At 36.9% G+C, this 20,013-nt stretch overlaps 4 protein-coding genes across 7 annotated transcripts in view; 2 read left to right on the top strand and 2 right to left on the bottom strand.

Moving 5' to 3' along the window:
- Positions 1-10,081, top strand: part of LOC128682009 (uncharacterized) — a 35,182-nt gene extending 25,101 nt beyond the window's left edge. Inside the window, exons 24-25 of the mRNA XM_053766433.1 lie at positions 484-654; positions 1,364-10,081. Coding sequence (XP_053622408.1) covers positions 484-654; positions 1,364-1,542 — 350 coding nt within the window. The 3' untranslated portion in view covers positions 1,543-10,081. The remainder of the gene's footprint in view (positions 1-483; positions 655-1,363) is intronic.
- On the bottom strand, positions 10,066-13,749 carry LOC128682017 (uncharacterized). Of its 3 annotated transcripts, none has more exons than XM_053766466.1 (4): positions 13,508-13,749; positions 12,576-12,809; positions 12,122-12,214; positions 10,066-11,336 (listed from the first exon to the last, which is right to left on the bottom strand). In XM_053766466.1, the coding sequence occupies exons 1-4, from the start codon at positions 13,647-13,649 to the stop codon at positions 10,714-10,716; spliced, it is 1,092 nt and encodes a 363-aa protein (XP_053622441.1). In that variant the 5' UTR covers positions 13,650-13,749; the 3' UTR covers positions 10,066-10,713. The 3 variants fall into 3 exon arrangements, with proteins under 3 accessions (XP_053622441.1, XP_053622442.1, XP_053622443.1); XM_053766467.1 differs by having other exon boundaries at positions 12,146-12,214; XM_053766468.1 differs by lacking the exon at positions 12,122-12,214 and having other exon boundaries at positions 13,508-13,745.
- Positions 13,750-14,074: 325 nt separating this feature from the next.
- LOC128682012 (uncharacterized) lies at positions 14,075-17,427 on the top strand. Of its 2 annotated transcripts, XM_053766456.2 has the most exons (4): positions 14,075-14,269; positions 14,741-14,818; positions 15,239-15,439; positions 15,934-17,427. In XM_053766456.2, the coding sequence occupies exons 3-4, from the start codon at positions 15,256-15,258 to the stop codon at positions 17,370-17,372; spliced, it is 1,623 nt and encodes a 540-aa protein (XP_053622431.1). In that variant the 5' UTR covers positions 14,075-14,269; positions 14,741-14,818; positions 15,239-15,255; the 3' UTR covers positions 17,373-17,427. The 2 variants fall into 2 exon arrangements, with proteins under 2 accessions (XP_053622431.1, XP_053622432.1); XM_053766457.2 differs by lacking the exon at positions 14,741-14,818.
- A 581-nt stretch (positions 17,428-18,008) lies between these two features.
- On the bottom strand, positions 18,009-19,832 carry LOC128682021 (uncharacterized). Its single transcript, XM_053766475.1, has 4 exons — positions 19,519-19,832; positions 19,248-19,431; positions 18,558-18,752; positions 18,009-18,194 (listed from the first exon to the last, which is right to left on the bottom strand). Exons 1-4 carry the CDS (start codon positions 19,700-19,702, stop codon positions 18,029-18,031), a joined length of 729 nt encoding a protein of 242 aa, XP_053622450.1. The 5' UTR covers positions 19,703-19,832; the 3' UTR covers positions 18,009-18,028.
- Between the last annotated feature and the right edge of the window lie 181 nt (positions 19,833-20,013).

Below are 20,013 nucleotides of genomic sequence, written 5' to 3'. Positions count from 1 at the left end.
TTTTGGGACAAAAAGTGTTATTCCAGATTATATTCTACCCATGTATCAAATTACATAACACGTCCAGTAGATTTTGCGTGAAATTACACATATGTACATCCTCACCAACTGTTGCTATATTTGTAGGATTTTGTTCTTTTTGTTCTCATTAATGTATAATTAAAACTCTTTTGACTACAACACTTGTGACGTCACCTGTGCCCACTTCTGGGCAAAAATCTCCCCTCTTTGCCTCCAACCACTTGGATTTTATCACTTTGTATTTTGTTCAATAACGGTTAAATCTGTACTATTATTATAAAGACGTAAGCGTTTGTGAGTTTGTTTGAGGCGGGTTATCTCCGAAACTACCGAACCGATTTCGAAAATTATTTCACCATTAAAATGGTACGTTATACAAGTTTGCCATAGGCTATATTTTATCTCAAAATTCCCACGGAAGCGAAGCCCCAGGCGACATCTAGTAAATAAAACTAATTTCAGACACACAATGGTTCCGCGCTGTGGTGATCGAACATACTCCCGGCGAGGCGGAGGCCCGCGTGCTGTACATCGACTACGGCAACATAGAAAAGGTGCCAGTCTCGCTGCTGCGCAAGATGCTACCGGAGTTCGTTACGCTGCCGGCGCTGGCCTGCCATGTGGAGATTGCAGGTCTGTGTTAATGATATTAAGATTTTAGATTTGCTAACCTTCAACTCTTTCAGAAGTTTTGAAGTGAACTTATTGTGAAGGTCGGACAGACAGCACAAGTGATTTTGTAAGGGTTTTTGCTTAGTTACGACCCTTCAAAATTACTTTAAGCCCTTCAGTTTGCCTGTAAGGCATGATAGGTCAAAAAGTTATCTCTAAAATTAGTTCAATGGATTGTCATGTGATTCTCACGCAATGATCAGAGAGTTAAAATAGCGATTATTTTGTCGCCAATATGAAGTCCAGGGTCGTCAGCGATACAGACAGCGGTGGTGGTGTAATGGTTAAGACGTCTGCCTGTCAACTGAAAGGTTCTAGGTTAGAATCCTATTCGTATCTCTCAACTCAACCTGTACGGCGCGGTAATAGCAGCGAATTTGCAATGAATTTCGGTAAGTTAATGTGCTGTTGACTGTACCACATGATTTGTACACTGATCTGATATCTATATATATGATATCTATATAGTAGTTTTCATTGAGCACAACTTACTTCCGACGAAGGAAAACATCCGATTATGGAGAAAGCTATGGCAAACAAACTCAATTGTGTGTTTAATTCCACATAACCCTGACCAGGCTCAGCCTCGAGGAATACGACTACGAAACATAGACACAACATATCGGTGTATGGCGAACGATATATTTATCTATGTATATATCTATGTCAGATTTCCCGAAGCCGGCAACAGAAGCGCAGCTGAGCGCGGCGCTGCAGCACATGCGCGTGAGCGCGGACTCGAGCACGCGCGCGCGCGGACGCTTGCTCGTGCGCGCGTGCGAGCGGCAGGAGCCCGGCCTCTACACCGTGCACGCGCCGCTGCTCATCGCAGCTATGATGGACCTTTAGATAAGTCTTTCCGAGTCTTGCGTTTCATTTCATGTCTTTGTCTGGTGCGGCGTCTTTTTTTTAAAACGTAATTGTTGAGAAGAGTGTGTTTTTGAGAATTTCTTTCACCGTTATTGACCGCGCTCAGATTTCAAGAAAACTCATCTACGCTGGTTTTGTATGATTATTAGTATTTAACATAAAATAATTAATCAGTTGTTGTCTAGCCCTCGCGGTGTTCCATTCACATAACAAATGGGGATTTAGTTAAGCCTTTTCGAATCATTCGTTTAGTTTGATGTGTTTTATAGTGCTGTAGCTGGATAAATGTTAGTCTCATATATTTTTTCTGTTATCATCGACTAATGTCAGATTTTGTTGCTTCAAGCTTTATATACTAAACCAATCTACTTGTAATTTTGCATACATGTAGTTTGAAGTACGGAGAAGGACATGGGGTAATTTTCATCCCGGAAAAAATTATGTATGTTATACAAATATGTATTTATATCTGGCATTTGTCGACTATACCATTTTTATGTGAATTCAGACACTTTGTGAAAATTATATTTCACATATAACACTGGTTTAAGCTTAGTTTGTAAGGTTAAATGGACCATTTTGTTACGTAATTTTCTATTTTCGACATTTCAACGACGATACTCCCATGTTCACATTATAGTTTATGTCCAGTTTACATTGTCTATGCTAAATTCGTTGAGTATTTGTAGAAATAACACAACACTTATCTGAATATTTTTTCAATACGTATACCTGTGGAGATGCATACAATCTTGTTTATATCTCTTTATATCTATAAAATTTACCTATAAATAAAATAGGACTTAGCAAAATAAATTATTCGAATTGGTATACTTGCATATATGACGACCTCCGCGGCGTAGTGCTGAACACCCGTCGGTCTGGTGGTCTTGAGTTCGTTTCCCAGCTTGGGCAAATATTTGTACTTGTGATCACAGATTCTCGGGTGTGTTGAGTCATCGGACCCGCGGCTTGCAAGCTTAGTGCTTCATGTGGACGGGCCACACGGTGTTGTCCATAGGTATAATTTTAATTTGTAATAAAAGTATATTTCTATAAAAGTACATCAAGATATTTCGTTTTTGAAGTAGGTACCTAAATAAATGTGATATAGACAAGCCGTTGACAGTTGCTTTTTTGGTTATTTAGTTTTAAAAGTTGATTTATGACACGCAATCATAAGATAGCTTTATCCTTAAGTATGTTTTACGTTATTTTCATAAGTTTTCATTATAATTTCAAATTATTGTACCATTAGGTAAACGATATTTTCTGGGTTGTATCACATTATGTTGGCCATAAGAAGTCCAGTGCTGGGTTGTTTAGGCGTACCAAAGCCAAGAGATCCGAAAGAGCCAAGCCCCATTGCTCAGTCGTGGTCCGTTATGCTCCGTTGTTTCCAAAGGTTTTGACAAACAATGACCTGTTTTGATATACGTTGAATCTCCATATTTCTCCATAATTTCTGTGTTGTCCGTCGACGGATGTCAACGGACGATGTAGTGAAACTGAGCAATGGGACATGGCTCTAATGCCATTTAATTAAAATACACTAGCTGTATTATTTTTTTTATTAAATAGTTATTGCAAAAGTAATTAAATTATACTTCTAACTGGTCCAATGTTGGATAGTAACAAACAAAAAATGTCACCCGTTTTTGCTGCTATAGATAGAATATGGTTGGGATTATTGTATGACAGTAACACATTTTTGGACCAAAGTGTATTTGGGTTTATTCGTAGAATGTCGACTTCTCAAAATGTCCCGTAGTCATAAAATATATCTTTCTTTTTATTTTCGAGCAGCAGCTTTTGGCAGACCAACTAATTATATTAATTTAGACCAGTGTTCCTGTCGTTTCCTCAAAAATTTTGAATTTATAAAAAAAATCGTTATTCTTTAAGTGTCCTAACTTAAGTAAAGTAAATGCTTTCGCAAGTTCATAGCGACATTTTAATGAGAGGAGCGAAAGCCATTCATTTTGAAAAATGTACATATATAGACAATGAGAAAAATATGTTTTATCAATTGAGGACATTTTGAGAAGTTGACGTTCTGTGAATAATCTGATTGTTATCTTAACAATAAATGATTTATAATATAACAACACAAAATGTCTCTCACAACACGAGTTACAATAAAATGTAATTTCTAAGTTCTATATATCATATTGGATTGTACAATATTCACAGTACATCTATAAAAATAATACTAATACAAATAAGAATACGATTCTCAAAGAGTCCATATCGCTTTTTGAGGGGACTTCATTGTGATATGTGACATACGTGTAAAGATCCCCCTGGTGGGATAGAATGAGCAATTCGCTTGTTTGATATAAACGCACCATGACCGTGCAATTAGTAGATACTCTGGAGTACCTACAAAAAGAAATGCAATATGGCGTCGTTGACGTTTATATGCTTATTTGAATATTTATTTAGTTACTTCGAAATCTGATAAATAAATGTCGTTTTTGTCTATCTAAATCAAAACTTACCAAAACGAAGTTATAAAACTTATATATATTTTTTTAAATTAAAAAAACAAAAGTAATGATAAGGTCACGTGATAAATGTTGCTGCTAAGGGCATATTAGATTACAGCGTATTATTTTTTAGCGGTCATTTGGTTACGACCTGTGGTCACAGGTTCGAATCCTTCTCGTGCCTCATGAATTTTTTAACACGTTTTTTTTCTTTCGTACTTCGTCGGAAGGACGAAGGAGAAAAAAACGTTTGAAAACGTGCAAACAATTGACTATAAGTTAACTAAGTGGCAGTAGTTGTCATGTCAGATGCCTTTGGGTGACTTGGTGACTTGAGATAATCTGATACTCGTACTTACACATCAAGTAATTTTCTTGTCAAGTCTATCGTAATGCTTTGTCTATTACAGTTTTCGTATCAGACATTTGATATCAAATACTGGTGAGAAACCTTATGCATTTTATAATAGATAAACTTTAAATTTTTTAAGGTTTTCGAGGAGGTAAGTGATTTTTCAAACGGAGACGAAATTGGTACTCGTGTTGCCAAGTCGACGTGAAAAAATTGAGAAGTTTGATTTCCTCCTATACTTCTCCATTCACAATATTTCCAATCGTACGAGGGCTGCTATTTATGTATCCGGAATAACAAAATTAAACAAACATATATTATTACATATGGTTTTATTGTTTCTCGAAGTATTCTCCGCGATGATCTATGCACTTCTGCATACGATGAAACCAATTTTCAAAGCACTTTTTCCATTCTGATTGAGGTATGTCCAAAACGTGTGTTTTGAACGCATCAACGGCCTCTTCGCGGCTCGAAAAACGTTGACCACGTAATTTATTTTTAATGTTTGGAAATAAATAAAAATCATTGGGTGCCAGGTCGGGGCTGTACGGCGGATGACCCGTCAATTCAATCTTTTGACCCTCCAAAAAATTATTTGTTTCAGCCGACTTGTGGCAGCTAGCATTGTCGTGATGAAGTATGATTCTGCGTTGTGGGTTGTTCTTTTGTATTTTTTCAAAGACTTCTGGCAAACAAATGGTGGTGTACCATTCAGAATTAACCGTCCTACTATTCTCTAGTGGCACTGTAGCTACATGTCCGTTGATACCAAAAAAACAAGCGACCATTTGCTTTAAAGTGCTTCTCGCACGAACAACTTTTGTTGGATTCGGTTCATCTTGAAAGACCACACCGTTGACTGCTGTTTAGTTTCAGGGTCATAAGCATAGATCCAGGTTTCGTCACCTGTGTAGATATTATAAACAGCTTTTGACGTGCCACGGTTGTATTTTTTTATCATTTTCTTACACCAGTCGACACGAGCCTGTTTTTGATCTACGCTCAAGTTGTGCGGAATCCAACGCGAACAATTTTTTTTAACAATTAAATGTTCGTGTAATATCGCGTGTATACTCGTCATACTAATGCCCAGAGACGCCTCTATCTCGCGGTATGTAACATGACGATCTTGCATTACTAATTGTCGCACAGCATCAATATTTTGTTGTACCACTACCGATTTAGGACGACCCTCCTTAATTTCATCCGTGAGCATAGACCGTCCACGTTGAAATTCCTTAAACCAATAATACACAGTGGTTTTCGATGGTGCTTCATCTCCAAAAGTTAAAATCAGTTGTTCGATGCACTGTTTTTGAGTTAATCCACGCCGAAAATCGTAATAAATCATCGCGCGAAAATGTTCACGAGTTAAATCCATGGCAATGAAGACAAGCTATTTTCAAAATTGGCGCCAATTGAAAAAAACAAATGACAGGGACATGAAAAATATTTATTCTCTAGCCGAAGAGTTCTATTTTCAAATGTTGTAATTACTTTTTAAATATTCTAGAATTATTGGCCAGTTCCGGATACATAAATAGCAGCCCTCGTATTTATCAGTAGTATCAGGGAGTAGTACTGGCTGTATTCTTATTCTACGGAAGTATATGTCGAGTATGCGTTTTTCTACATTCATTTTTTAGAGATTTTCAAATTATTCAGTGATGTTATATTTCGCGATGTGATTTCAGACGAAAAGCCTTGTGAATGTAACGAAATTTCACGTGTGTGTCGGACATTATTGCATTTGTCGAGTTTGTTCCATGCTGACATGTGACGTTCGTATGTTTTTCGACATTATTGCATTTGTCGAGTTTGTTCCATGCTGACGTGTGACGTTCGTATGTTTTTCGACATTCTTGCATTTGTCGAGTTTGTTCCATGCTGACGTGTGACGTTCGTATGTTTTTCGACATTATTGCATTTGTCGAGTTTGTTCCATGCTGACGTGTGACGTTCGTATGTTTTTCGACATTATTGCATTTGTCGAGTTTTTTCCATGCTGACGTGTGACGTTCGTATGTTTTTCGACATTCTTGCATTTGTCGAGTTTTTTCCATGCTGACGTGTGACGTTCGTATGTTTTTCGACATTCTTGCATTTGTCGAGTTTGTTCCATGCTGACGTGTGACGTTCGTATGTTTTTCGACATACTTGCATTTGTCGAGGTTTTTCCATGCTGACGTGTGACGTTCGTATGTTTTTCGACATTCTTGCATTTGTCGAGTTTGTTCCATGCTGACGTGTGACGATTTTCGACATTCTTGCATTTGTCGAGTTTGTTCCATACTGACGTGTGACGATAGTATATCTTTAGACATTTTTCCATACCGACGTTTGATGTTGGTATTTAAACAATATTCCCGGCAAGTAACATCATTATTCACAATGATTACTTGTTCGATAAAAATATATCTTCGTTTTCGCAGATGTATCGTTAAAATCTTCATTCAGCTATTAGCTGAATCAGTGGGGTTTGCAGATTAGACAAATATTTACAATATTCAAAATGTCATGTGACTTTGAATTTAACTCCACTCCAACGGCACTTTTCTGGTTGTTTAATGACTGTTAAATGATATAGGGAGTTTTTATTTTTTTTTTCCATTTATATTTCTACTTCAGATTACAAATTTTTCCAATTGAAACGTGAATGTCCATAAATTCATTTCGTATCGGTGCAAGCTTTTTAACTCTCACAGCATTGTGCGTGAATGACGTTGGGACGTTCAATTTTTGAAATCGAACGATTTTGAGTGTTTCTTAGACACTTAAGATTTTTCAGGTCTCATCGGACGATTGTGTTTTGCAGTTTTCCCGGTGATTTTGTTCTTAATGGTTCCTAGAAACTTATAACATTTACCCCATATCATCGAGCGGTTGCTTTCCATTTTTTCCCGGCAAGTAATTTTTTCCCTAATGGTTACCTTCTTCGTTAATGTTGTAAGTGAATACATTTACTACGCAGCTGCAAATAACTCTGTCTTACATGGCGCTATGTGTTTCAGCTGTATATAATTAAATCTAGGTATAGTCCTGCAATATGGATTCCGCATTATATAAATTCTTTAGAAAAAGACCTTTAGCGTCAAATACTGGTGAGAAACCATTCCAATGTCATGTTTGAATGCTTACATTCCACCTGCAAGTGCACGATGCAACTATATCACGGGCACAAAACACTATGCACAAACTTTTTGCTAGTTTTTAAATAAATTGTCATTTTTCGTCCCGATGTTCTCATCGTGTGAAGCTTCCTGTTATCCAACACTTACAAATCACTTGCACATTTTCGATATTGACGTGTTCATGGCCATATATGATTTTTCAGGAGAAACGTTTTATCTTTAGTATGAATGAAAAACGTTTATTTAGTAAACAGATTATGGAAATACATTTTACATAAAATAATGCTACTAATATTTACAAGTGAACCGTAGTATTTCCCGTTATTCGTAGTTGATTGATGTGATGGAAATACTGATATTTTCATTACGTCATTGTAGTCTTCACAGACGTGATATTATGCATTTTACCGCTAACCAGAGTGTTTGTATGAACGCTTTGACCTCCAATGTTTTATGGAGACCTCAAATATTATTATATTTCCCGTCTTTATGACGTTTATCGACTTATTTCCATACTGACGTGTCATGTCAGTATTTACATTAAAATAATATCTCATCTTCGCGTGTTCCCTGTTGCATTCGGAGCTGTGACGCACCAAAGCCAAAGGATAACGTAGAAAAATTGCCATCGTTGCCTATCAGGTTAAGATTTTGTGTCCTTTAGTCGCCTTGTACGACATCCACGGGAGATATGGAGTGGATCTTATTCTAAGGCGAAAGTACACTACATTTATATAACTTCAAGCCAACAATTTTCCTGGTTACAAATTTCATATATAACATAGGTACAAATGGGTGAAGTTTGGAAACCAATATTGTCACTTTGGCTTCCAAACTTCTATTCTATGGCTTTGTTCCAGACTTGACTAGTCTATTTTTGACTGATTAGAATCCTTATGTAATGGTTTTCAAAGTAAAGATTTTGATTTTATCAATCAAAATATATATCAATATTTTGCAGAGTCAGAATAATGTTTATAGCCTACAAGATTTTGTGCCCCTTAGTCGCCTTGTACGACATCCACGGGAGGATATGGAGTGGTCCTATTCTAGGGCGGAACCACACGCCGTAAATTATTTTTATTAAAACAATATTAACGGCAAATAGCATTCTTCGTGGTTACCTGTATATGATACTTGTTTGTTTTTCAACGTGGTTTAAATTACAGATTCCATCTCATGTGGAAAATTGTGTCTCTGCTATGTATATTACCTAAAGTTGAGTTGTACAATAAAGACTTCGAATTGAAACATCCCTGAATGAAAGACCTTTCGTATCAAATACTGGTGAGAAACCTTCTCAATGTTATTCCATTTATAGCTGGGAAAGCTTGACATGGGATTTTTAAAATTACATATCAAATTATACTAGAAACTCCACAATCGAAGTAGATTCTATCATTGATATAAACTTTTTTGTTGTGAACATCACAATTGTTGAGAAAACTTAATTCACATTGAAATATTACAATATGATTGTTGTAGGTAGATTCTGTGGCGGGAGCGAGGTGAACATGCTCGAACACCACAAAGGGAAGATAAACAGCCACAGTTATATCATTGATATAAACTTTTTATATTGTATATCAACGTTACATTTGCCGAGAAAACTTAATTCACATTGAGACTTAAATTCCATATAAAATTATATGAGAAACTCAGAGCTATGATTATAGTAGGTAGTTTATTGAAATGACTTACAGCAAACTTTATAATGAAAAATTTGCTGAGAAATCTTAATTCAAATATATATTTTAAAATTCGATATAATGAGAAACCCTTACCGAAATGTTTATCGTTGTGGAATTTACCACTGCTGTAAGCATTATTGTTACCTAGCTTTTTGTAATGACATTGGATGTCATACCTGTTAAGAAACGTAAGTGATACTGCTGAGATCCAATATGTAATTTCGAATCATACTAGTATTGAGAAAGTTAATTTTCATTGGGATTTTAAATTTCCGTATAAAAAACTATATGAGAAACTTAGAGCGAAGTTAAAATTACAAAAACCTTATAATAACATTTATCCTCAAAAAGTGAAGACTTCAAAAAGGAACTTATCACTTATTTTTGAAAAATAAACGCCTCTTTTTGGAGTCACTTTTTGAGGTTAGCATTTCACTTGGAGTCGATTCGCAGTGAGACGCGTCTAACCAATCATATTGCGCCATTATTATGCAACGATAAACACACCGCAATGTGATTGGTACACTGCGGCTCGCTTCCATAACATTCGCCAAAGTCGTATAATGTACTTCTGCATATTTTGCGAAGCTCTGACCGAAGCCGACCTTTATCTATGAAAGATTTTAATGACCATGCATTTTGCATAATGTTTACAAACACTTTAAGATAATGTCGCTCTTTCTGTCTGCCTAATATTGTATTGCGCGATAGTGACAGAACATATATGCTTATGAACAAGAGGGATGTTATGTAACAGTTTTCTTTCCACAAAATAATGTGTGAACATGAGTTTTTTGTTAACTTATAAGGTTCATGTATCATATTGTAACGCACAATAAAAATTTAATACTATATACTTGTTTTATTTTTACTAGAAGTATTCATACAATACTAGATACGATACAATACGCTTCGCTTGAATTTGAACGCGTCACAATATCAAGACACTAGACGACACGATTATCAGATTATTAACTAACACCAAAATTGTGTCCAAGATATATTGGAGGACATTTTCCCAATTTATCTACGATTATGTGTCTCCTAGCGCTGTGGAATATTTTGGTAGTGTAGATGGATATATATCATCACACATATTGGGAAGGTTAATATTTTGTAGTAGGCGAAAGCAATGTTTTCCGATTGTTATTGATGTCGAGACGTAATACTGTCGCTTTGTTTGCCCCACCCCCCATCTCCCCCACGACGATCACATATAACTAAGGTTTCAGAATATTTCGTATTGCTGACAATTTACCAGTTGTATTTTCGGGTTACTGATGCCCAATTGTATTTATTACAGCATCCCAATAGCCGTCACACTCGCATTTTTCGACAGTTAAATTCAACAGTATAAAAATAAATTTTTAAGAAAGTTGCAAATTTATTTCTTTCTATTTACACTAATGCCACAACTATCTGCGAGTGGGTCCCGACATTGAAACGCCTTGCGTTAGCGAAGCTAAGGAATTCAACATGCGCATTTATCTTTTATTTACTCTTATTTTTCCAGTGTACTGTTCGTCTAACAGTAGTTTGTAGTCGATACCGGGGGAGGCCGGTCTTTCAGCCAGCGCTTTTTCAAACGTCTTAATGAGTTTCTTTTTGTCAAAATTTTTTTCCTTCACCTTTTTCGATATAGCCGCTAATGTGGTGTCCACCCAGGCCTCGTAATACACCTTAGCGTGGTCCACGTTGACCCACTTAGCAATTTCAGTTGGGGGCGATTTGATTTTGACAGCGACATCTGATGACAAGATAGGCTTCGCGTTCGTCTCTTTCTTGCGTTTCTCCTTCACACTCGATTTGGTTGCGATAGATTTTGTTTCCTTCGGTTTCTTTATAGTCGTCGGCATTGTGATTTGCAGTTGCGTTGGTTGCGCTTTCTTCTCAACGAATTTGACTGCTTTGAACACTTTGTATTTATCGTCCTTTGAGGTTATTGTTTTGATGATTGGGCGCCGCACGACTTGCTGCGAGTGATTGGAAGTCTTCGAAGGCATTTTCCGTTTAAGGTCCGCTTTCATGCTGCTGCTGTGTGATTTGACTGACGACAAGCGGGATTGGGACGCCACAATAACTTGTTCATTTGGTTTGGGTGCACGATCTGCCAATAATAAATTTTAAATCATAATGCCAGCTCCACACTGACGTTGAACTAGGAGACACATGCCGACGCGAATGCGTGGACATTATACGTAGTTAGTATGAGTGCTTTTATTTGCCGCGATGAAACACCAGCAATGTATAAAGTTTGGCGAACTGTTCGGCGTCAGTGTGTAGCTGGTATTAGGTTTGAAATCTGAAGCTTTCTGAAGGTCATTGCTATGAATATGGGGTGTGCAGTAATGGGCCACTAACAACTAGACAAACAAGTTACACTGACAATAGATTCGGTTACCTATCTAATTAAATTAATATTGAATTTAATGAGGTTACAAGTTTGTTGTAGGAAACTGATTTTTAACTACATTTTTCTGTTATTGCAACACCAATGGTCAAAAATATTTGATAAACACCCGGTGTTGCCAGCCAATTGGACATTGGAATTGGACAGAGCTCTCATTTAAATACTACGTCTATCGGAAAATTTCCTAGTCCTTTTCGGTTTTATGTGAAAGACTTAAGTCGAGCCGGATTCGAGCGGACCGTCCCGACTTCGCTTGAGTAAAACCATATTAAATTATACACTATGTTAAAAAAAGCCCGCATCAAAATCCGTTGCGTAGTTTTGAAGATCTAAGCATACATAGGGGTCGAGAGCGGGAAGCGACTTTGTTTTATACTAAGTAGTGATGTAGTTCGCCCTTGACAATGTTATGCTTATATAGTACACGAATCGATCAAGATAGTACATAAATCGACCATCGACAGGATGATCGGATGACTGACCGTCGACCGTACGCCGTACCGTACCTATACAACAATGATGCTTCGCGTGCGCTTTGGAAGTCGGCCGTAGACTTAGTTTTAGTGTCCGTTCCCCTAGCAAAAAATTATGATAGTTAATTCTTAACGTCGTATCAATGAGCGTCTAAATCCGGAATGTGACAACTCATTTTCAAAATTTAATTAAGAGATTCTGCTGGGATGACATTCAAAACGTTCTCCCAACAAAAGTGTTATTCGGATTCAGAAACTAAAAATAAAAATATAAAATACTTTATACTCAACGCCTACATAAGTTTCAACTGAATAACATGAGTATTTATATTTATTTTTGAATAAATTAAAATTAATAGCTTAATCTTTGGCGTAAATAAGTGTTTTCTGAAACATTTTTATTTCATTAAAACGAGAAAGTGTTATAACTTAACTAAGATGGTTCGTACAATTTCATATCTACCATTTTTAATGTCGCTCTCAGCTTTGTCTGGGTAATTTCTCTCGAAACTTTCTCTCCTCACGTAATATTTACTTCTTATTGTATAGTTGTCCTTAATTCTTTTCATCTCCTTTAGGTTTTTCGTCTTGCCTTCATGCTCCTTGAGCTGAGCCCGGCGTATGGTCCTTGGGAGAAAGTCTACAAGTCTTCTTTCTGTATATCTAACCTTTTCTCCAGATTTTGCTATGGAATCACCTGGAGAAAGAATTCAAATCAATGTGTTGAGGTGGTATACATGTGCTGGCAAAGCGGACTCGGAAGCCTGAATGAATTTCTTTATACCATATACGAATGAAGTTCTTTATACCATAAAAACACATAGGAAAAATGGAGATTGACATACATTGCGTGCTGTGCTGTCTAACTGTTTAAGCCACAGATACACTAGGGAACATTTGACGCACAACATAGCGATCTTTCCTTTTTATTACAATTGCATGAGTGAGATCGACTATGTGCTATTTCACTCATTATTACCGTCGATGATGCGTGAGATAAGAGTGATAAAGTTAGCAAGGGACTCAAGATATCTATACATTTAATGAAACTAATACATATATGGGCTATATATAAATATATTTTTCTATGTAGGGTCTGTATATAGAAAAATAATTATGTGGTCTATTAAACTAATACAGCACTAACATTTTAAAGATTTTTTAGAATGTATGTTTCATCATAGCATGTTTATTTTGTACTAGCGTCCCGTCCCGGATTCGTCCGAGAACATAATAAATTATACCCCTAAACCTTCCTCACCTTCTTCCCTAAACCTTTATGACGACCTCGGTGGCGCAGTGGTAAAGTGCTTGCCCCTGAACCGAGGGGTCCCGGGTTTGATCCCCGGTCGGGTCATGATGGGTAGTAAGCAGTTCTAAAAATGACCTACTTACCACGATCACAATTTTTACTTATTTTCGTCACGGCGCTGCAGCTTCCACTGGCGAAAGACTTCTCTATTTTCCGGATATCGCCAGAGTCTTTCACTATCTTCAATTTCCTATACAAATACGTTTTCCTAGTATTATTTTCCATTTCAACTGAAAATTTTAATGAATCCGAAACGTTTGATTCAGTTTTTTATTGACAGAATGACATGTAGACGCGAGCACCGTTGCCGTCTAGATAGGAGACTATTTTTCAGATGCCAGAAGCAACTTTATGTTTCGTCTTTTTGTTGTGAGTTTGCGATTTAATATCTGAGGAATTTCGGCAAACCCCTCATCTAAAAACGCAAAAAGAAATCGATTACCTACATATAAAACTATGTAATTTTTAATTAATACATACCTAGTCTCTTTGCTGAGAACTTAAAATTGTGTTAAAAGTAAATACAGAGGAACAAACTAATAAATCCTGGTGAGGGCGTCGCTACTGTTGAACATATTATGTCAAAAAACAAACTTGAAAATATTTCCAATATTGGTCACTGGTATTCTGTTATTCTGTAGTATGCACTGACATTCACATCGTGTCATTATCATTTATGTAACACATTAGTGTTTGTGCAAAAATTTTGTTTTAATATGTTTATTGTCTACAAAACACTATTTTGTAATAAAAAATATTCTGAAATGCCTCAAATTTAAAGCTGTCCAATTTCCCAGAACATCTTTTATGGGGTATTTTATGTATTGATATTTTTAATGCCGACGGTATGTATCGTTGTATGGAATTAGTAATTCCATGGTTATTACCCCTTCTTTAGTGTGAGTTGCATCGTCAAATTTGACTTCGACCGACAAAATGGCGTACCTACTTTGCGTTTTTCTGCGCACGGTAAAGTTTACGTCGAAGTGGACGGTGCAACCCTTAAGAGACCACGAAAGAAGGCCCGTGGCAATATCAGGAACTATCTAATAGATAGGCCACGTTGTTGTTTGTAGCAACAGTAGCGCCACTTCTGCGGGATTTCTTTCGTGTTACCTCTAACTAACTCTAGATTTACTTAGGTACCTAAGTATTAATGTAAGAACTTACCTACGAGTTTTTTTTTTAAATAATGAGACGAATTCGGGGTTCGAGCGGGAGGGAATTGAACTCACGCCCCTGTTCGGTATATCACTATAGAGACCATGCCAGTTCGGTCGAATTAATTCGTGTGTTCATTTTCCGCTCGATTCCAGATTTTACTTCAAAATTAATTAAAAAGCATGTGTGACAAAACCATTAAACTTATGGGCTGACAAAATTACGCAACCACGGTAAGTGAGCGAAAGAACTAATATTTAAGTTCTATTAATATTATAAATGCGACGGTTTTATTTATTTATTTGTGACATCTTTATGTTTGTTACTCTACTGGACGGATTGTTATGAAATTTGGCACACGGGTGGAATATGGATACACTGGGTACTTTTTATTTTTGAAATTCCTAGGGAAGCGCAGCTGGTACTTCACTATCACTACATAGTATAAAACACAGACGCTTCCCGCTGTGTGCTTAGATCTTTAAAACTACGCAACGGATTTTGATGCGGGTTTTTTAATAGATAGAGTGATTCCTGAGGAAGATGTATAATTTATAAGGCTTTGCCCGAGCGAAACGGGGAAGGGTCGCTAGTAATAAATATACAAGTAAACATTTTCACACAGTTAACTTTAAATTTAATTATGTTTCCAGACCAAAACCGTAACAAAATGGATAAAACAAATGTGATGAAGTCGAAGTCATCGAACAGCGCCATCACGACGAAGTCCGACAATCACAGCAGAGACAAGAAGAGTAGGAGCAATGCGGAGTTTCAGCGGCAAGCGATGAAGAAGCGAGGAGTGTACGTGGAGAAGAAGGCAACAAATATTAGTATTCAACAGGGTAACACAGGTAACATCTAGTACATTTGCAACTTTCATTTCGTATTCTCGGCTTGTTCTTCGTCTTACCTACTTTATTTTCATTCGTTTCATTTTTCATATTTTAAAGATTTTATATTTATTTTTGTTGTATTTTCCTCGCAGTCATTAATAATGTTCATCCATCTCGACATTGTTATTTTGATAATATAATTGTATGCATATGTTTCGCGGATTTATCTCCTCGTCTTAATTGTTGCCGCCATCTTGTTTGGTATCACTGAAAATCAGCGTCAGGGCTCTTCGTCACGGCACAAGCTGAATGGTACCCTTTTGTAGCATATTTAATGTATCTTTGTAATATTAACATTTTGTTCATTTTCTGTGATGTCAGTACATTACTTAGTATGCTATGAATAAATTTATTTCTATTTCTATCTTCTCACGGTATTTGCATTCTCAGTCAGACCTCGACGGCTCCAAGCCAGCACTTCTTGTGTTCAGCATACCGAATTCCATTTTCAGGTAATCCACAAAACAAGTCGGTATCCCACAGTCCGTCGCCGCCTTCGCCAGCGACAGTGCCCAAAGCCCCTCCGCGCCCCAAGCCTGGCCAGAAGAAGTTCTTAGCTTCAGTCCTGACCATACTATCCAAATCTACAGCCGCCACGCAGTTCCCCGAAAACGTAGCTAATGCACCCAAGGGCAAAACAAAACGTAAACTTGACGCCGGGCCGAAAAAATACAGGTCCAAAGTACTCAATGACGAAATGATAAAGAATCTAGATCCACAGAAATCTCTAGTACTTCAATACAAGAATATTCATAACAACCCTGAGACTGTTTCCGACTCGGATTCAATTAAACATCGCGAAGGACATTCGCTTAACAATGAAAGAGGCAATATGTTAAAAAGTGTGTCGGTAATGTCCAGCGAAGCTAAAGGCATCGTCAAGGAAGTACTGGAAGGTCTGCAAGTAAGGAACAAGGACGTGAGGATACAAGAACCAGTAACTGAAGTCGAGAAGATTAGCAAAGTTAAAAAAGAAAAGGGGGAAAACGATGAACAACTTTATAAATTCTTTGTGGATCTTCTTGAGACCACATTTAGTGTTTACAATGTGAAAGCTGATTACGACGCGGCGCCCGAGAGCGGGTTTAGTTCCAAAGTCGCATTCGAAATTGACGAGGCTGTCGTTAAGAAGTTGGATACAAGAAAAAATATCGAGGACGACGACGATGCGCACAAGCAATCAAATTACTATTATGTCAAAGACTCTGAAGCTTTGTGTAGCGACAAAGCGCCCCCAGATATGTATAAAAGAACGAAAGAGCCAAGAGAAATTGTACAGAAAGAGGCGCGCCCGAAAAGAATAAAGGCTCAGTCGTTTGTGTACAATACGAAACCGAAAAAAGCATTCGACGTGAACCTCGAGCCGATGCGTTTTCCAAAGAAAAGGATATCAAAGAAAGCCAAGAAGAAGACTTTAATAAACCTGTTCAAGGAACAACTGAAAATGAGTTACAGCGATTACGAAGAACCGCAGACACTGTTTGATGCTCTGCAAGTAATGGCCAGGAATAAAAGGAAGAATCAAAAAGCTATTCGGTTTGATGTACCGACTAAAGAATGCGTTTTTAGAAGGCCAAAAATTTTGTCAATTAAAGAACCTAAGAAGGATAAGAAATGCGATTATGGTTTTAGGAATGATAAAGAAAAGATGCGACCTATTAAATCTTTTAATAGATCTTTACCTAGACCAGTAGAAAAGGAGTCGTATGAAACTTTGGAAGTATACGGGTATGATTATGAAGTGAATAATAATCCGACTTACAGTGTTGATAAGGACACCATGTTGCAAACATTCCCTTCTGTAGATGACCTTGATTTCGAGAGTTATGAAACGTTTGACAATTGCATCAACACGGCGGACCAGGAGCAAATGTTCACGCGAGGTATGTGATGAGGCGGAAAAAAAATTGAAAAACAAATGATTAAAAATTATGTTTGAAAAATGTTTTTTTTTTATTTAACCTTCGAGGTAAGCTAATGAGAAATAGTTTTTTTTTTATCAAGAAGGACTCGTTTTACTGGGATATTTTTTTAATAAAAATTCTTACTATTCATCAGCGGTGATTAAAGCTGGGGTTGACAAACGGGAGCGATCGCAATTTCCATCAAGATTTTTTTCTCATCTCACTACTATAACAGATAGACCTTAGTACAAAAGTCATGTTTTGTATCTAACTCTCTTCTATTTCAGATAGCATTAGCTTGTATTGTTGTGTTCCGGTTTGAAGGGGGATAAAGGCAATGCAACATTAAATCGGCAACACAACCAGTACATGTGAATTAATGCTTAAGAACTATATATTGTGTAAAATTTGAGTAGTGACTCGCCTTACCACGTATAAACCTATAGGTTTTTGTTGGTAAAATAAACGAGTATTTTGAATTTCGCGGGTAACCGCGAAAAATCCCTTAGATAACACTTTTATCTCTAATTAAACCTGCGCTGACGGTGCCATTTTGGTTCAACTTTATTCCGAGGATTGTACTAACAACTATGTAGGATATTATGTAAGACAAATAATAGAAATGAGCAGTTATAAACATATATTATTCAGTAAAAGCTTCCACGGTGTTGACGCGCCGGGCGAGCCGCAGCGCTGTCAGTCTGCGCTGTGGGTCCGCCAGCCAGTCGTACCCGCCGCTGCGGCCCGCCACCAGCTTGCCCACCAACCACCGCATAACCTCCAACTTGGATACTATCGTGCGGAGTTTTCTGAAAAAAAAATCATATTAACGGTTTTGTGCCTGTTTCACCACTTTCTGGTATAAAATTTAAAACACGTATAAAGTAAAAAAATATATTTGAACTTAAAATCATTCAATTATAGCTTAAAATAATTTTATCCGTGACTTGATGTTGCCCCGTCCTTCGCTAGATAAAATATAGCCATTTTGAGATAAAATATAGCCTATAGCAATCTTGGATATGTACTTTTCTAATGGTGATAAAATCTTTGTAATCCATTTAATAGTTTTGGAGATTACCCACTTCAAACATACAAACTCACAAATGTTTATATCTCTTTATAAAATATTAGTATAGATTAAGAGTTAGTATATAGTATAGCTAACATACTTATCCAATGGTCCCGTCATGTCCATATCCTCGTCATCACCTCCTCGATCCCGCAAATCCCTCAAATCCCCTAGCTCCTGATCCCACTGTCTCCTCACAGCTGCTAACTGTTCTTGCTTCTCCTTCAGTACAGCATCTAACTGTCTCAATTTAGATTCTTTGTTTCTATATTCTGATAATGCTTCTGTTATTTTCCTGCAATAGTTTTATTAAATTATTGTGTGCGGACCACTCCATATTTCTCCCATGGATGTCCTATCATACGACATTCGTATGACTAATAGGCAACATTAGCATTACCACAAGGGTTAACGTCCGACAGGCAGCTGATGGTAAAATCACAGCTGAAACTTCAAATGTTTTTTTTTTTATTATGAAACCTACATACTTATGAAACCTGGGGTTTCTTTTATAGGGTTACCATTTATCCTGTGCTTCATAAAAGGGATCTAGGGGAAATAATAGTCTTAGCCTGATCATTGTCTGGTGCTTGCACTGCATGGCATCCTTGGGTTATCACATTACGATACTGAATATAATTGTAAACACACAAGATGAGAGAGTATGTTTTTCACCAAAGTTTGCTTAGCAGTTTAGGCATGAAAACATAAGTCACAACAGATAGACTTTATAATAATAGTATATGGGATAAATTTATTTTGCAGCAAAATCTATTCAAAGAAAACTTACTCTTTTCTCTCGACTAGTTCTGGATGTAGATTTTTATCTTGTGTAGTAATGAGCTCCTGCACCGCATGTGATTGTGTCAGGAACTTAACAATCTGCTGTTCCAGAACTTTGGTCGCAGCCAGCTCCTCATAGTTTGCAATAGTAGTATCATTTGATTTCTCTTGTTCCACTATTTGAGGAGTCGCTGGAAGTTTGTAAAATGACAGCTGTTTAATGTTCTACAACAAAATGCTTAGTGTTTGATGATTTAATAATGATTATGAATATTTACCAGCTATAGGTTTTGCTCTCAGAAGTCTCAGTTTGGAAGTAAAGAGCGATAAATCGTTTATTTTCTTGCTAATTCCATCTTCGAATGATTCTCCTATTTTGGCGGAGAAAAGATCAGCGGACGCCTGCCGCAAATCGGCTTCAAAATCATTACAGACGTCTCGGAGATTTTTAAAGCCTGTCATTTTATTATATTCGCATAAAATTCACTATATTAGATATTATATCTCAAGTTTCTTTCAAAAACATAAATTTCAAAATAATCATACAAACAAAACGTTGATTGGCTGACGAATGAATTTGAATTTATTGAATGAATTGGTGCTACCAACCTTATAGTAATAGTTGTCAAAGTTGTCATGGCTGTAAGAAAGATTACCTACTTTTCATTCGATGATAATTCGATTCGATATGTGATTCAAAGCTGGCAACCCTTGTAATTGACAGCTGTAGGCCTATGTAGCGGTGATAGTTGACTTGACATTTCTATTGTACA

Source organism: Plodia interpunctella, chromosome 29, assembly GCF_027563975.2.
Source record: "Plodia interpunctella isolate USDA-ARS_2022_Savannah chromosome 29, ilPloInte3.2, whole genome shotgun sequence".
Lineage (NCBI taxonomy): Eukaryota > Metazoa > Arthropoda > Insecta > Lepidoptera > Pyralidae > Plodia > Plodia interpunctella.
This window is presented reverse-complemented; position numbering and strand designations above follow the sequence as displayed.

Coding starts and splice junctions, on each gene's coding strand:
- LOC128682021 (XM_053766475.1), bottom strand. CDS start 19,702: ATGACAGGCTTTAAAAATCTCCGAGACGTCTGTAATGATTTTGAAGCC. Junction 19,432..19,518: donor GAGAGCAAAACCTATAGCTG/GTAAATATTCAT, acceptor ACAAACTTCCAG/CGACTCCTCAAATAGTGGAA. Junction 18,753..19,247: donor GAACTAGTCGAGAGAAAAGA/GTAAGTTTTCTT, acceptor AAACTATTGCAG/GAAAATAACAGAAGCATTAT.
- LOC128682012 (XM_053766457.2), top strand. CDS start 15,256: ATGGATAAAACAAATGTGATGAAGTCGAAGTCATCGAACAGCGCCATC. Junction 15,440..15,933: donor TATTCAACAGGGTAACACAG/GTAACATCTAGT, acceptor TTCCATTTTCAG/GTAATCCACAAAACAAGTCG.
- LOC128682017 (XM_053766466.1), bottom strand. CDS start 13,649: ATGGAAAATAATACTAGGAAAACGTATTTGTATAGGAAATTGAAGATA. Junction 12,810..13,507: donor AAGTAAAAATTGTGATCGTG/GTAAGTAGGTCA, acceptor TTCTTTCTCCAG/GTGATTCCATAGCAAAATCT. Junction 11,337..12,121: donor GGTACGGCGTACGGTCGACG/GTCAGTCATCCG, acceptor TATTATTGGCAG/ATCGTGCACCCAAACCAAAT.